The following is a 15,864-nucleotide window of genomic DNA, read 5'->3' on the forward strand; positions in this document are numbered from 1 at the left end:
AAATTGAAAATAATTTTTCACCATTACTTATTTGATTATCAAACCAGTAACATGCCACCCAAAGTAGGAACTAAAGGAGCCAAGAAGGCCGTCACCAAGGCAAAGACTGCCAGACCCGGCGGTGATAAGAAAAGGAGGAGGAAGAGACGTGAATCCTATGCTATCTACATCTACAAAGTCTTGAGACAAGTTCACCCCGACACCGGAGTGTCCTCAAAGGCAATGTCCATCATGAACAGCTTCGTCAACGATATCTTCGAGAGAATCGCAGCAGAGGCTTCCCGATTGGCACACTACAACAAAAGATCTACCATCACATCCCGGGAGATCCAGACCGCTGTCCGTCTTCTCTTACCCGGAGAATTGGCCAAGCACGCTGTCAGTGAAGGTACCAAAGCCGTCACTAAATACACCAGCAGCAAGTAAACAGTCTGAAGTTTATAACTTCACAAACGGCCCTTTTCAGGGCCACCAACATTTTTCAAAAAGAATTTACATTTGTTGTACATCAATGTCAAACTTCTAAACAAAGCTATAAATCCCAACCCCAGCTATAACCACTTTCAAACTATTTCAATAGTATATGGTTACTTTTCTCTTCTTTCTATCTGTATAACAAATATACGTGTATTTCACTCATTCTGTAGCATTTAATTTGTCTGTCAAAACTACAAAGCGTAAATACATAAATCATGAAGAACAAAACAGTGCTTTCATTCCAATTAATAGAGTTGATAAATTTACGATTTCTTTTGCTTTTCGAGAGAAAAAAAATATTGCGAGAATTATTTTACACGGAAACAAGAACATTACCTAATCTTAAACCACGCAAAAAAAACCTCTATAATTGAATATAACAGAATCTACAGATTTTGTGTGTAAAAGTCCGTGCATTTTGTTTTGAAATTTTCTCTCTTCATGTAGGCAAATGCACGGACTTGATCTTTGAACGTATTCATAAACCTTCAGAAATATAAATTCTCAAATAAATACAAGAGTAAGAGTAAGGAAGTTAATTAAAAAGAAAGCCAGATATTTAAAAAAAAAAAGGGGGGGGGGGGGGGGTATAACGAGAGAGAGAAAATAGTTGCGGATCAGGATCAGGGAAAACAAGAAAAACGGTTGAAAAATTCATGAACATTAGAGAAAAGAATAGAAGTGGGAGCAAGCTTTGATTTCAAGATTTTGTTTAAAACGATGTACAACAAATCTAAGATTCTTTTTGAAAAATGTTGGTGGCCCTGAAAAGGGCCGTTGTTGATATTAGCTGGGTGGCTGTTTAACCTCCGAATCCGTACAAGGTACGTCCTTGACGTTTCAAAGCGTAGACAACATCCATGGCAGTGACAGTCTTCCTCTTGGCGTGCTCTGTGTATGTGACAGCATCACGGATGACATTTTCCAAGAAAACTTTAAGGACACCACGGGTTTCCTCATAGATGAGTCCAGATATACGTTTTACTCCACCTCTTCTTGCTAAACGACGGATGGCTGGCTTGGTGATACCTTGGATGTTATCACGCAACACCTTCCTGTGACGCTTGGCGCCTCCTTTTCCTAGACCTTTACCTCCTTTTCCTCTACCTGACATGTTTAACTATTTGTGGTGATTAGTTAAATAATACTTTCCGTCTAACAGCGACTCTTTATATATCACCAACGCGGCCGTAAAAGAAGTATCACACATTTTCAGTTAACTGTTGTCTGATTGGCTTACGTTGTTTTATTCCGGGAGGTAACTCTGTACTGCCTTAAACTGTGTACACTTTCAATCCACTTTTTCATTCTAGGTCTGAAAAATATAATAATTCATATCAGACAGTAAATTTTTAAGAAAAAACTATTATTTCAATCGGAATAAAAATGACTGAAGGAGACAAAAAAAGTTCCAAAATGTTGAAAAGTTTTCATTTTAAGATAGAATAGTATGATAAATAAATGATAAATGAAAATCACTTTAGACAGTCAAAATTATAAAGATAATTATTTGCTTTCTCTGAACAGACATTTTCATTCAATGACAATACACATTTCAACTTAATGGAATGGAATTTAGTTGGGGAAAAAATAAACCTCACAGACATATCTAGGAATACTGGTTATCTATTTGTCTATTTGATGTATCCAGAAATTGGATACATCACAGGATTTTACATGCTTGCAGTTTTCTACCTGTCTTTCATAACTCAACATCATCTGTCAAAGCTGTGCTTGCCATCCATCAACGATCTGCTGCAGGTACTTCAGATCATAAATGGGAGAATGTATGAATAAAACTGTTACTGTTATTACTATTAAAGATTTTTTTTTCTAGGTATTACAGTGAAGAAAAGAGATGCCCCTGACTGCGGGTAAAACTTCTTATGTGTGCATCTTCCTTTCAATTTTATTTTTAAACGCCATTCTATATTTATCCACAGTATGACGATGACAATTTCATCAGCCAATCCAATAAAAATGTTAATGCGCACACATGTACTTACTATTCTGAAGACTTCTTTTAGCCAGAAAAGTTTATAATAAGTCTGAAAACCACTTTTTATCATATAAAAAAGCTTATAAGTGCAAGATATATGCTTACATGGACTTCCTACATTGAAATTTTGTGGGGACTACTTGGACCCGTACCGAAATTATATTAATTTAAATAGAAATTTCATGATTTTGTTAACTAGCAGCAAGACAAGACTCTAAAGTGGACAAAATATATTACTACATACATGATAAAAAAATTCTTTACAATTCTGACTGAAAAAGAGCTCTAAATTTTTGATAAAAGTACCCTGTAATATCAGCTTTTCTAAAAGAAATATTCAAATTAATGAATTATACAAGATATTTAAACTCTAACTTAAAAAAAAAGGTTATATTTTGGCCAGTTGGTGGTTCTCTTTCTTTGGTCTAGACTACTGGTGTAAATAATACATCAAAAGAAGACAAGACAAAACAAGCGAAGAAAAGAAAAGAACAGAAGTACAGATAGAAACATTTATATGTTGATCTTTTTTTATATAATGTACTATTTAATATTCTACACACAAGGACATACATGTACCATGATAAACAAACACCCCCCTTTTTTTTGTGATGAGACTTGTGTGTATATATATATCATAAAATTTATTTTTTGTCTATGTATTGCTTTGCATATAGATGGATTCAACAAGAAGAAATAAAAGAGAGAGAGAGAGATGGGGAAAAGAGGGGTTCGGCTATGTTTCTAATTTTCATGTACAACAATTTATAGATTCTTTTTGAAAAATATTGGTGGCCCTGAAAAGGGCCGTTATGTTTTGGTGAAAAAATCACACTTCTTAAGCACGTTCTCCACGGATTCTTCGGGCCAATTGGATATCCTTTGGCATGATGGTTACTCTCTTGGCGTGGATTGCGCACAAGTTGGTATCCTCGAAGAGACCGACCAAGTAGGCTTCGCTGGCTTCCTGTAGGGCCATGACGGCTGAACTCTGGAATCGGAGATCAGTTTTGAAGTCCTGGGCGATTTCACGGACTAATCTCTGGAAGGGGAGTTTCCTGATGAGGAGCTCTGTGCTCTTCTGGTATCTCCTGATTTCTCGGAGAGCGACTGTTCCTGGCCTGTATCTATGTGGTTTCTTGACTCCACCGGTTGCAGGTGCGCTCTTACGGGCGGCCTTGGTGGCAAGTTGTTTTCTTGGAGCTTTACCTCCGGTGGATTTACGTGCAGTTTGCTTTGTTCGTGCCATGATTATTAGCTCTGTGGACGATTTGCTACAGAAAGAATACTTGAAAATTTCGGTGAATGTGTTTTTGTGCTTGCCGGGAGGATTGAAATCACGGTGACGATTGGATCACCACTTACATAAAGCTGGCGTTGATTGGTCCGCATATCTTAAATCTGATTGGACTGATTTGTAAGGGACTTTGACAGTTTTCAATCCATTTTTTACTGAAAAACTGCTCAACCCAAGCTGACAGTAAAAATGCCCCCTTTTTTCATTCATAATTACAGTTTCTGATCATCCCTCATAGCTCAACAATAGTAAATTAGTGTCACGGTTTCAATATGATAAATCTGAAGAAGAAAAATAATAATAATGAAAAAAGGTCAAAATACATGCAGAAACATTAAGGAAAGGAACGAAAAATAAAAACAGGAAAAAATAAAAATAAAATGCAGTTATAACACAAACAAAGCGAAATAAAAATAAAAAAACAGAAACAAATGGAATTACACATTCCCGACATGACATTGTGCGGATCGGCTGAGTTTCTTTATTGTTGTATTATGTCATATTTATGTATATTTAATATAAAAAAAGAAGATGTGGTATGATTTTCATTTGGGCTGGGCACATTTGTCACATTGTCTGATTGTCGGTGTGCTTACATCAATTCCACATCTTTAATACACAAACAATAACTAAATAAAGACAGAAAGACAGAGAGAGAGATGCTGAAAAAAATGGAAAAAGGAAAAGAATGGAAAGTACATATCATATATAAAAGTGTTGACGAAAGAGATAATGTTAACAAAAACTATAAATAATTATAATAATAAAAAAAAACCACACACCTTCTCAGATGAATCTAAGCATGCTCGCATCAATAACCAAGAGAGAGAAAGAAGAGAGCAGACTAGTATTAAATATAAATACTATCAGTGGTTTTTTTTCCCCCCGACAAACATTATATGATTTAACTGAGCTACTTGTGGGTTCAAAGAGTCAGAAAGTACGACAATAAATGTTCTGATGAAGAAGACTGAAAAAGTTACTAGACTTAGTGTTATGCTATAAGAACTGTACTTAAATGGGATGCGTTAGAGAGAGAAGAAAAGAAGAATCACGGAAGAAGGGACATTTATATTTTAGACATTTTTTATTTGTTATGTAGTAGAATATATTTTTTTCAATTATGTATGGGGAATAAAGTATTACTAAGATGTACAACAATTTTAGACTCTTTTTGAAAAATATTGGTGGCCCTGAAAAGGGCCGTTGTTAAGTGAGTAATCCGATATATCCACTTTTTACTTGGCAGCTTTCTGGGTCTTCTTTGGCAGAAGTACAGCCTGGATGTTTGGTAAAACACCTCCCTGGGCAATGGTGACACCAGACAAGAGTTTGTTCAACTCTTCGTCGTTTCTGATGGCCAACTGGAGATGACGGGGAATGATTCTGCTCTTCTTGTTGTCACGAGCGGCGTTTCCTGCCAACTCCAATACTTCAGCTGCTAAGTATTCTAAGACAGCTGCGAGGTACACTGGTGCACCGGCACCAACTCTCTCGGCATAGTTTCCTTTCCTCAAAAGTCTGTGGATACGACCGACTGGGAACTGAAGTCCGGCACGGGATGACCTAGACTTTGCCTTTGCTTTTGCTTTTCCTCCTTTTCCTCGTCCTGACATTTTGTACTATTTGGTTGATCGACACTGAGTAAAGTGATACAATTTTTCTTCAAAATTTAGCTTATATACCCACTAAACGGATTGAACGATGTTTTTATTATACACCAATCAGAACGAAGCTCTCTGCGAGCAGTTAGGCTACCGAACATTCAACATGTTATGGGTGCTCTCTCCGAGGTTCGCGTTTAATAAAATCTTTCAATCCGTTTTGCCCAGTATATAAACAAATTGAAAATAATTTTTCACCATTACTTATTTGATTATCAAACCAGTAACATGCCACCCAAAGTAGGAACTAAAGGAGCCAAGAAGGCCGTCACCAAGGCAAAGACTGCCAGACCCGGCGGTGATAAGAAAAGGAGGAGGAAGAGACGTGAATCCTATGCTATCTACATCTACAAAGTCTTGAGACAAGTTCACCCCGACACCGGAGTGTCCTCAAAGGCAATGTCCATCATGAACAGCTTCGTCAACGATATCTTCGAGAGAATCGCAGCAGAGGCTTCCCGATTGGCACACTACAACAAAAGATCTACCATCACATCCCGGGAGATCCAGACCGCTGTCCGTCTTCTCTTACCCGGAGAATTGGCCAAGCACGCTGTCAGTGAAGGTACCAAAGCCGTCACTAAATACACCAGCAGCAAGTAAACAGTCTGAAGTTTATAACTTCACAAACGGCCCTTTTCAGGGCCACCAACATTTTTCAAAAAGAATTTACATTTGTTGTACATCAATGTCAAACTTCTAAACAAAGCTATAAATCCCAACCCCAGCTATAACCACTTTCAAACTATTTCAATAGTATATGGTTACTTTTCTCTTCTTTCTATCTGTATAACAAATATACGTGTATTTCACTCATTCTGTAGCATTTAATTTGTCTGTCAAAACTACAAAGCGTAAATACATAAATCATGAAGAACAAAACAGTGCTTTCATTCCAATTAATAGAGTTGATAAATTTACGATTTCTTTTGCTTTTCGAGAGAAAAAAAATATTGCGAGAATTATTTTACACGGAAACAAGAACATTACCTAATCTTAAACCACGCAAAAAAAACCTCTATAATTGAATATAACAGAATCTACAGATTTTGTGTGTAAAAGTCCGTGCATTTTGTTTTGAAATTTTCTCTCTTCATGTAGGCAAATGCACGGACTTGATCTTTGAACGTATTCATAAACCTTCAGAAATATAAATTCTCAAATAAATACAAGAGTAAGAGTAAGGAAGTTAATTAAAAAGAAAGCCAGATATTTAAAAAAAAAAAGGGGGGGGGGGGGGGTATAACGAGAGAGAGAAAATAGTTGCGGATCAGGATCAGGGAAAACAAGAAAAACGGTTGAAAAATTCATGAACATTAGAGAAAAGAATAGAAGTGGGAGCAAGCTTTGATTTCAAGATTTTGTTTAAAACGATGTACAACAAATCTAAGATTCTTTTTGAAAAATGTTGGTGGCCCTGAAAAGGGCCGTTGTTGATATTAGCTGGGTGGCTGTTTAACCTCCGAATCCGTACAAGGTACGTCCTTGACGTTTCAAAGCGTAGACAACATCCATGGCAGTGACAGTCTTCCTCTTGGCGTGCTCTGTGTATGTGACAGCATCACGGATGACATTTTCCAAGAAAACTTTAAGGACACCACGGGTTTCCTCATAGATGAGTCCAGATATACGTTTTACTCCACCTCTTCTTGCTAAACGACGGATGGCTGGCTTGGTGATACCTTGGATGTTATCACGCAACACCTTCCTGTGACGCTTGGCGCCTCCTTTTCCTAGACCTTTACCTCCTTTTCCTCTACCTGACATGTTTAACTATTTGTGGTGATTAGTTAAATAATACTTTCCGTCTAACAGCGACTCTTTATATATCACCAACGCGGCCGTAAAAGAAGTATCACACATTTTCAGTTAACTGTTGTCTGATTGGCTTACGTTGTTTTATTCCGGGAGGTAACTCTGTACTGCCTTAAACTGTGTACACTTTCAATCCACTTTTTCATTCTAGGTCTGAAAAATATAATAATTCATATCAGACAGTAAATTTTTAAGAAAAAACTATTATTTCAATCGGAATAAAAATGACTGAAGGAGACAAAAAAAGTTCCAAAATGTTGAAAAGTTTTCATTTTAAGATAGAATAGTATGATAAATAAATGATAAATGAAAATCACTTTAGACAGTCAAAATTATAAAGATAATTATTTGCTTTCTCTGAACAGACATTTTCATTCAATGACAATACACATTTCAACTTAATGGAATGGAATTTAGTTGGGGAAAAAATAAACCTCACAGACATATCTAGGAATACTGGTTATCTATTTGTCTATTTGATGTATCCAGAAATTGGATACATCACAGGATTTTACATGCTTGCAGTTTTCTACCTGTCTTTCATAACTCAACATCATCTGTCAAAGCTGTGCTTGCCATCCATCAACGATCTGCTGCAGGTACTTCAGATCATAAATGGGAGAATGTATGAATAAAACTGTTACTGTTATTACTATTAAAGATTTTTTTTTCTAGGTATTACAGTGAAGAAAAGAGATGCCCCTGACTGCGGGTAAAACTTCTTATGTGTGCATCTTCCTTTCAATTTTATTTTTAAACGCCATTCTATATTTATCCACAGTATGACGATGACAATTTCATCAGCCAATCCAATAAAAATGTTAATGCGCACACATGTACTTACTATTCTGAAGACTTCTTTTAGCCAGAAAAGTTTATAATAAGTCTGAAAACCACTTTTTATCATATAAAAAAGCTTATAAGTGCAAGATATATGCTTACATGGACTTCCTACATTGAAATTTTGTGGGGACTACTTGGACCCGTACCGAAATTATATTAATTTAAATAGAAATTTCATGATTTTGTTAACTAGCAGCAAGACAAGACTCTAAAGTGGACAAAATATATTACTACATACATGATAAAAAAATTCTTTACAATTCTGACTGAAAAAGAGCTCTAAATTTTTGATAAAAGTACCCTGTAATATCAGCTTTTCTAAAAGAAATATTCAAATTAATGAATTATACAAGATATTTAAACTCTAACTTAAAAAAAAAGGTTATATTTTGGCCAGTTGGTGGTTCTCTTTCTTTGGTCTAGACTACTGGTGTAAATAATACATCAAAAGAAGACAAGACAAAACAAGCGAAGAAAAGAAAAGAACAGAAGTACAGATAGAAACATTTATATGTTGATCTTTTTTTATATAATGTACTATTTAATATTCTACACACAAGGACATACATGTACCATGATAAACAAACACCCCCCTTTTTTTTGTGATGAGACTTGTGTGTATATATATATCATAAAATTTATTTTTTGTCTATGTATTGCTTTGCATATAGATGGATTCAACAAGAAGAAATAAAAGAGAGAGAGAGAGATGGGGAAAAGAGGGGTTCGGCTATGTTTCTAATTTTCATGTACAACAATTTATAGATTCTTTTTGAAAAATATTGGTGGCCCTGAAAAGGGCCGTTATGTTTTGGTGAAAAAATCACACTTCTTAAGCACGTTCTCCACGGATTCTTCGGGCCAATTGGATATCCTTTGGCATGATGGTTACTCTCTTGGCGTGGATTGCGCACAAGTTGGTATCCTCGAAGAGACCGACCAAGTAGGCTTCGCTGGCTTCCTGTAGGGCCATGACGGCTGAACTCTGGAATCGGAGATCAGTTTTGAAGTCCTGGGCGATTTCACGGACTAATCTCTGGAAGGGGAGTTTCCTGATGAGGAGCTCTGTGCTCTTCTGGTATCTCCTGATTTCTCGGAGAGCGACTGTTCCTGGCCTGTATCTATGTGGTTTCTTGACTCCACCGGTTGCAGGTGCGCTCTTACGGGCGGCCTTGGTGGCAAGTTGTTTTCTTGGAGCTTTACCTCCGGTGGATTTACGTGCAGTTTGCTTTGTTCGTGCCATGATTATTAGCTCTGTGGACGATTTGCTACAGAAAGAATACTTGAAAATTTCGGTGAATGTGTTTTTGTGCTTGCCGGGAGGATTGAAATCACGGTGACGATTGGATCACCACTTACATAAAGCTGGCGTTGATTGGTCCGCATATCTTAAATCTGATTGGACTGATTTGTAAGGGACTTTGACAGTTTTCAATCCATTTTTTACTGAAAAACTGCTCAACCCAAGCTGACAGTAAAAATGCCCCCTTTTTTCATTCATAATTACAGTTTCTGATCATCCCTCATAGCTCAACAATAGTAAATTAGTGTCACGGTTTCAATATGATAAATCTGAAGAAGAAAAATAATAATAATGAAAAAAGGTCAAAATACATGCAGAAACATTAAGGAAAGGAACGAAAAATAAAAACAGGAAAAAATAAAAATAAAATGCAGTTATAACACAAACAAAGCGAAATAAAAATAAAAAAACAGAAACAAATGGAATTACACATTCCCGACATGACATTGTGCGGATCGGCTGAGTTTCTTTATTGTTGTATTATGTCATATTTATGTATATTTAATATAAAAAAAGAAGATGTGGTATGATTTTCATTTGGGCTGGGCACATTTGTCACATTGTCTGATTGTCGGTGTGCTTACATCAATTCCACATCTTTAATACACAAACAATAACTAAATAAAGACAGAAAGACAGAGAGAGAGATGCTGAAAAAAATGGAAAAAGGAAAAGAATGGAAAGTACATATCATATATAAAAGTGTTGACGAAAGAGATAATGTTAACAAAAACTATAAATAATTATAATAATAAAAAAAAACCACACACCTTCTCAGATGAATCTAAGCATGCTCGCATCAATAACCAAGAGAGAGAAAGAAGAGAGCAGACTAGTATTAAATATAAATACTATCAGTGGTTTTTTTTCCCCCCGACAAACATTATATGATTTAACTGAGCTACTTGTGGGTTCAAAGAGTCAGAAAGTACGACAATAAATGTTCTGATGAAGAAGACTGAAAAAGTTACTAGACTTAGTGTTATGCTATAAGAACTGTACTTAAATGGGATGCGTTAGAGAGAGAAGAAAAGAAGAATCACGGAAGAAGGGACATTTATATTTTAGACATTTTTTATTTGTTATGTAGTAGAATATATTTTTTTCAATTATGTATGGGGAATAAAGTATTACTAAGATGTACAACAATTTTAGACTCTTTTTGAAAAATATTGGTGGCCCTGAAAAGGGCCGTTGTTAAGTGAGTAATCCGATATATCCACTTTTTACTTGGCAGCTTTCTGGGTCTTCTTTGGCAGAAGTACAGCCTGGATGTTTGGTAAAACACCTCCCTGGGCAATGGTGACACCAGACAAGAGTTTGTTCAACTCTTCGTCGTTTCTGATGGCCAACTGGAGATGACGGGGAATGATTCTGCTCTTCTTGTTGTCACGAGCGGCGTTTCCTGCCAACTCCAATACTTCAGCTGCTAAGTATTCTAAGACAGCTGCGAGGTACACTGGTGCACCGGCACCAACTCTCTCGGCATAGTTTCCTTTCCTCAAAAGTCTGTGGATACGACCGACTGGGAACTGAAGTCCGGCACGGGATGACCTAGACTTTGCCTTTGCTTTTGCTTTTCCTCCTTTTCCTCGTCCTGACATTTTGTACTATTTGGTTGATCGACACTGAGTAAAGTGATACAATTTTTCTTCAAAATTTAGCTTATATACCCACTAAACGGATTGAACGATGTTTTTATTATACACCAATCAGAACGAAGCTCTCTGCGAGCAGTTAGGCTACCGAACATTCAACATGTTATGGGTGCTCTCTCCGAGGTTCGCGTTTAATAAAATCTTTCAATCCGTTTTGCCCAGTATATAAACAAATTGAAAATAATTTTTCACCATTACTTATTTGATTATCAAACCAGTAACATGCCACCCAAAGTAGGAACTAAAGGAGCCAAGAAGGCCGTCACCAAGGCAAAGACTGCCAGACCCGGCGGTGATAAGAAAAGGAGGAGGAAGAGACGTGAATCCTATGCTATCTACATCTACAAAGTCTTGAGACAAGTTCACCCCGACACCGGAGTGTCCTCAAAGGCAATGTCCATCATGAACAGCTTCGTCAACGATATCTTCGAGAGAATCGCAGCAGAGGCTTCCCGATTGGCACACTACAACAAAAGATCTACCATCACATCCCGGGAGATCCAGACCGCTGTCCGTCTTCTCTTACCCGGAGAATTGGCCAAGCACGCTGTCAGTGAAGGTACCAAAGCCGTCACTAAATACACCAGCAGCAAGTAAACAGTCTGAAGTTTATAACTTCACAAACGGCCCTTTTCAGGGCCACCAACATTTTTCAAAAAGAATTTACATTTGTTGTACATCAATGTCAAACTTCTAAACAAAGCTATAAATCCCAACCCCAGCTATAACCACTTTCAAACTATTTCAATAGTATATGGTTACTTTTCTCTTCTTTCTATCTGTATAACAAATATACGTGTATTTCACTCATTCTGTAGCATTTAATTTGTCTGTCAAAACTACAAAGCGTAAATACATAAATCATGAAGAACAAAACAGTGCTTTCATTCCAATTAATAGAGTTGATAAATTTACGATTTCTTTTGCTTTTCGAGAGAAAAAAAATATTGCGAGAATTATTTTACACGGAAACAAGAACATTACCTAATCTTAAACCACGCAAAAAAAACCTCTATAATTGAATATAACAGAATCTACAGATTTTGTGTGTAAAAGTCCGTGCATTTTGTTTTGAAATTTTCTCTCTTCATGTAGGCAAATGCACGGACTTGATCTTTGAACGTATTCATAAACCTTCAGAAATATAAATTCTCAAATAAATACAAGAGTAAGAGTAAGGAAGTTAATTAAAAAGAAAGCCAGATATTTAAAAAAAAAAAGGGGGGGGGGGGGGGTATAACGAGAGAGAGAAAATAGTTGCGGATCAGGATCAGGAGAAAACAAGAAAAACGGTTGAAAAATTCATGAACATTAGAGAAAAGAATAGAAGTGGGAGCAAGCTTTGATTTCAAGATTTTGTTTAAAACGATGTACAACAAATCTAAGATTCTTTTTGAAAAATGTTGGTGGCCCTGAAAAGGGCCGTTGTTGATATTAGCTGGGTGGCTGTTTAACCTCCGAATCCGTACAAGGTACGTCCTTGACGTTTCAAAGCGTAGACAACATCCATGGCAGTGACAGTCTTCCTCTTGGCGTGCTCTGTGTATGTGACAGCATCACGGATGACATTTTCCAAGAAAACTTTAAGGACACCACGGGTTTCCTCATAGATGAGTCCAGATATACGTTTTACTCCACCTCTTCTTGCTAAACGACGGATGGCTGGCTTGGTGATACCTTGGATGTTATCACGCAACACCTTCCTGTGACGCTTGGCGCCTCCTTTTCCTAGACCTTTACCTCCTTTTCCTCTACCTGACATGTTTAACTATTTGTGGTGATTAGTTAAATAATACTTTCCGTCTAACAGCGACTCTTTATATATCACCAACGCGGCCGTAAAAGAAGTATCACACATTTTCAGTTAACTGTTGTCTGATTGGCTTACGTTGTTTTATTCCGGGAGGTAACTCTGTACTGCCTTAAACTGTGTACACTTTCAATCCACTTTTTCATTCTAGGTCTGAAAAATATAATAATTCATATCAGACAGTAAATTTTTAAGAAAAAACTATTATTTCAATCGGAATAAAAATGACTGAAGGAGACAAAAAAAGTTCCAAAATGTTGAAAAGTTTTCATTTTAAGATAGAATAGTATGATAAATAAATGATAAATGAAAATCACTTTAGACAGTCAAAATTATAAAGATAATTATTTGCTTTCTCTGAACAGACATTTTCATTCAATGACAATACACATTTCAACTTAATGGAATGGAATTTAGTTGGGGAAAAAATAAACCTCACAGACATATCTAGGAATACTGGTTATCTATTTGTCTATTTGATGTATCCAGAAATTGGATACATCACAGGATTTTACATGCTTGCAGTTTTCTACCTGTCTTTCATAACTCAACATCATCTGTCAAAGCTGTGCTTGCCATCCATCAACGATCTGCTGCAGGTACTTCAGATCATAAATGGGAGAATGTATGAATAAAACTGTTACTGTTATTACTATTAAAGATTTTTTTTTCTAGGTATTACAGTGAAGAAAAGAGATGCCCCTGACTGCGGGTAAAACTTCTTATGTGTGCATCTTCCTTTCAATTTTATTTTTAAACGCCATTCTATATTTATCCACAGTATGACGATGACAATTTCATCAGCCAATCCAATAAAAATGTTAATGCGCACACATGTACTTACTATTCTGAAGACTTCTTTTAGCCAGAAAAGTTTATAATAAGTCTGAAAACCACTTTTTATCATATAAAAAAGCTTATAAGTGCAAGATATATGCTTACATGGACTTCCTACATTGAAATTTTGTGGGGACTACTTGGACCCGTACCGAAATTATATTAATTTAAATAGAAATTTCATGATTTTGTTAACTAGCAGCAAGACAAGACTCTAAAGTGGACAAAATATATTACTACATACATGATAAAAAAATTCTTTACAATTCTGACTGAAAAAGAGCTCTAAATTTTTGATAAAAGTACCCTGTAATATCAGCTTTTCTAAAAGAAATATTCAAATTAATGAATTATACAAGATATTTAAACTCTAACTTAAAAAAAAAGGTTATATTTTGGCCAGTTGGTGGTTCTCTTTCTTTGGTCTAGACTACTGGTGTAAATAATACATCAAAAGAAGACAAGACAAAACAAGCGAAGAAAAGAAAAGAACAGAAGTACAGATAGAAACATTTATATGTTGATCTTTTTTTATATAATGTACTATTTAATATTCTACACACAAGGACATACATGTACCATGATAAACAAACACCCCCCTTTTTTTTGTGATGAGACTTGTGTGTATATATATATCATAAAATTTATTTTTTGTCTATGTATTGCTTTGCATATAGATGGATTCAACAAGAAGAAATAAAAGAGAGAGAGAGAGATGGGGAAAAGAGGGGTTCGGCTATGTTTCTAATTTTCATGTACAACAATTTATAGATTCTTTTTGAAAAATATTGGTGGCCCTGAAAAGGGCCGTTATGTTTTGGTGAAAAAATCACACTTCTTAAGCACGTTCTCCACGGATTCTTCGGGCCAATTGGATATCCTTTGGCATGATGGTTACTCTCTTGGCGTGGATTGCGCACAAGTTGGTATCCTCGAAGAGACCGACCAAGTAGGCTTCGCTGGCTTCCTGTAGGGCCATGACGGCTGAACTCTGGAATCGGAGATCAGTTTTGAAGTCCTGGGCGATTTCACGGACTAATCTCTGGAAGGGGAGTTTCCTGATGAGGAGCTCTGTGCTCTTCTGGTATCTCCTGATTTCTCGGAGAGCGACTGTTCCTGGCCTGTATCTATGTGGTTTCTTGACTCCACCGGTTGCAGGTGCGCTCTTACGGGCGGCCTTGGTGGCAAGTTGTTTTCTTGGAGCTTTACCTCCGGTGGATTTACGTGCAGTTTGCTTTGTTCGTGCCATGATTATTAGCTCTGTGGACGATTTGCTACAGAAAGAATACTTGAAAATTTCGGTGAATGTGTTTTTGTGCTTGCCGGGAGGATTGAAATCACGGTGACGATTGGATCACCACTTACATAAAGCTGGCGTTGATTGGTCCGCATATCTTAAATCTGATTGGACTGATTTGTAAGGGACTTTGACAGTTTTCAATCCATTTTTTACTGAAAAACTGCTCAACCCAAGCTGACAGTAAAAATGCCCCCTTTTTTCATTCATAATTACAGTTTCTGATCATCCCTCATAGCTCAACAATAGTAAATTAGTGTCACGGTTTCAATATGATAAATCTGAAGAAGAAAAATAATAATAATGAAAAAAGGTCAAAATACATGCAGAAACATTAAGGAAAGGAACGAAAAATAAAAACAGGAAAAAATAAAAATAAAATGCAGTTATAACACAAACAAAGCGAAATAAAAATAAAAAAACAGAAACAAATGGAATTACACATTCCCGACATGACATTGTGCGGATCGGCTGAGTTTCTTTATTGTTGTATTATGTCATATTTATGTATATTTAATATAAAAAAAGAAGATGTGGTATGATTTTCATTTGGGCTGGGCACATTTGTCACATTGTCTGATTGTCGGTGTGCTTACATCAATTCCACATCTTTAATACACAAACAATAACTAAATAAAGACAGAAAGACAGAGAGAGAGATGCTGAAAAAAATGGAAAAAGGAAAAGAATGGAAAGTACATATCATATATAAAAGTGTTGACGAAAGAGATAATGTTAACAAAAACTATAAATAATTATAATAATAAAAAAAAACCACACACCTTCTCAGATGAATCTAAGCATGCTCGCATCAATAACCAAGAGAGAGAAAGAAGAGAGCAGACTAGTATTAAATATAAATAC

At 36.2% G+C, this 15,864-nt stretch overlaps 6 protein-coding genes across 6 annotated transcripts in view; 1 reads left to right on the plus strand and 5 right to left on the minus strand.

Annotated features, from left to right (window-relative positions):
• Positions 1-3,725, minus strand: part of LOC134722518 (uncharacterized) — a 5,510-nt gene extending 1,785 nt beyond the window's left edge. The window contains exons 1-2 of the mRNA XM_063586139.1: positions 3,323-3,725; positions 1,299-1,584 (exon numbers count right to left, since the gene is read on the minus strand). Coding sequence (XP_063442209.1) covers positions 1,299-1,584; positions 3,323-3,725 — 689 coding nt within the window. The remainder of the gene's footprint in view (positions 1-1,298; positions 1,585-3,322) is intronic.
• Positions 3,726-5,011: 1,286 nt separating this feature from the next.
• On the minus strand, positions 5,012-5,389 carry LOC134723342 (histone H2A). The gene has a single exon (XM_063586961.1). The coding sequence runs from the start codon at positions 5,387-5,389 to the stop codon at positions 5,012-5,014; it is 378 nt and encodes a 125-aa protein (XP_063443031.1).
• Positions 5,390-5,644: 255 nt separating this feature from the next.
• Positions 5,645-6,040, plus strand: LOC134722519 (histone H2B-like; the record flags this gene model as incomplete). Its single annotated transcript, XM_063586140.1, has 1 exon — positions 5,645-6,040. A coding segment is annotated over one exon (396 nt), but the record flags the coding sequence as incomplete, so codon positions are not given.
• An 852-nt stretch (positions 6,041-6,892) lies between these two features.
• On the minus strand, positions 6,893-7,204 carry LOC134720534 (histone H4). The gene has a single exon (XM_063582846.1). It carries the CDS (start codon positions 7,202-7,204, stop codon positions 6,893-6,895), a length of 312 nt encoding a protein of 103 aa, XP_063438916.1.
• A 1,723-nt stretch (positions 7,205-8,927) lies between these two features.
• LOC134722520 (uncharacterized) lies at positions 8,928-14,952 on the minus strand. Its single transcript, XM_063586141.1, has 4 exons — positions 14,550-14,952; positions 12,512-12,811; positions 10,629-10,995; positions 8,928-9,363 (listed from the first exon to the last, which is right to left on the minus strand). Exons 1-4 carry the CDS (start codon positions 14,950-14,952, stop codon positions 8,928-8,930), a joined length of 1,506 nt encoding a protein of 501 aa, XP_063442211.1.
• On the minus strand, positions 10,625-11,002 carry LOC134723345 (histone H2A). Its single transcript, XM_063586963.1, has one exon. It carries the CDS (start codon positions 11,000-11,002, stop codon positions 10,625-10,627), a length of 378 nt encoding a protein of 125 aa, XP_063443033.1.
• Positions 14,953-15,864: the final 912 nt, after the last annotated feature.

This window comes from Mytilus trossulus, chromosome 6 (genome assembly GCF_036588685.1).
Source record: "Mytilus trossulus isolate FHL-02 chromosome 6, PNRI_Mtr1.1.1.hap1, whole genome shotgun sequence".
Taxonomy (NCBI): Eukaryota; Metazoa; Mollusca; class Bivalvia; order Mytilida; family Mytilidae; genus Mytilus; species Mytilus trossulus.

Bases quoted from the DNA above. Each gene is read 5' to 3' on its own strand.
- LOC134722520 (XM_063586141.1), bottom strand. From the start codon at position 14,952: ATGGCACGAACAAAGCAAACTGCACGTAAATCCACCGGAGGTAAAGCT. The intron at 10,996-12,511 runs GTTAAACAGCCA...ACAAAATGTCAG, and splicing joins TACCTTGTACGGATTCGGAG to GACGAGGAAAAGGAGGAAAA. The intron at 9,364-10,628 runs GTAAAAAGTGGA...TTCTTTCTGTAG, and splicing joins AAGACCCAGAAAGCTGCCAA to CAAATCGTCCACAGAGCTAA.
- LOC134720534 (XM_063582846.1), bottom strand. From the start codon at position 7,204: ATGTCAGGTAGAGGAAAAGGAGGTAAAGGTCTAGGAAAAGGAGGCGCC.
- LOC134723345 (XM_063586963.1), bottom strand. From the start codon at position 11,002: ATGTCAGGACGAGGAAAAGGAGGAAAAGCAAAAGCAAAGGCAAAGTCT.
- LOC134723342 (XM_063586961.1), bottom strand. From the start codon at position 5,389: ATGTCAGGACGAGGAAAAGGAGGAAAAGCAAAAGCAAAGGCAAAGTCT.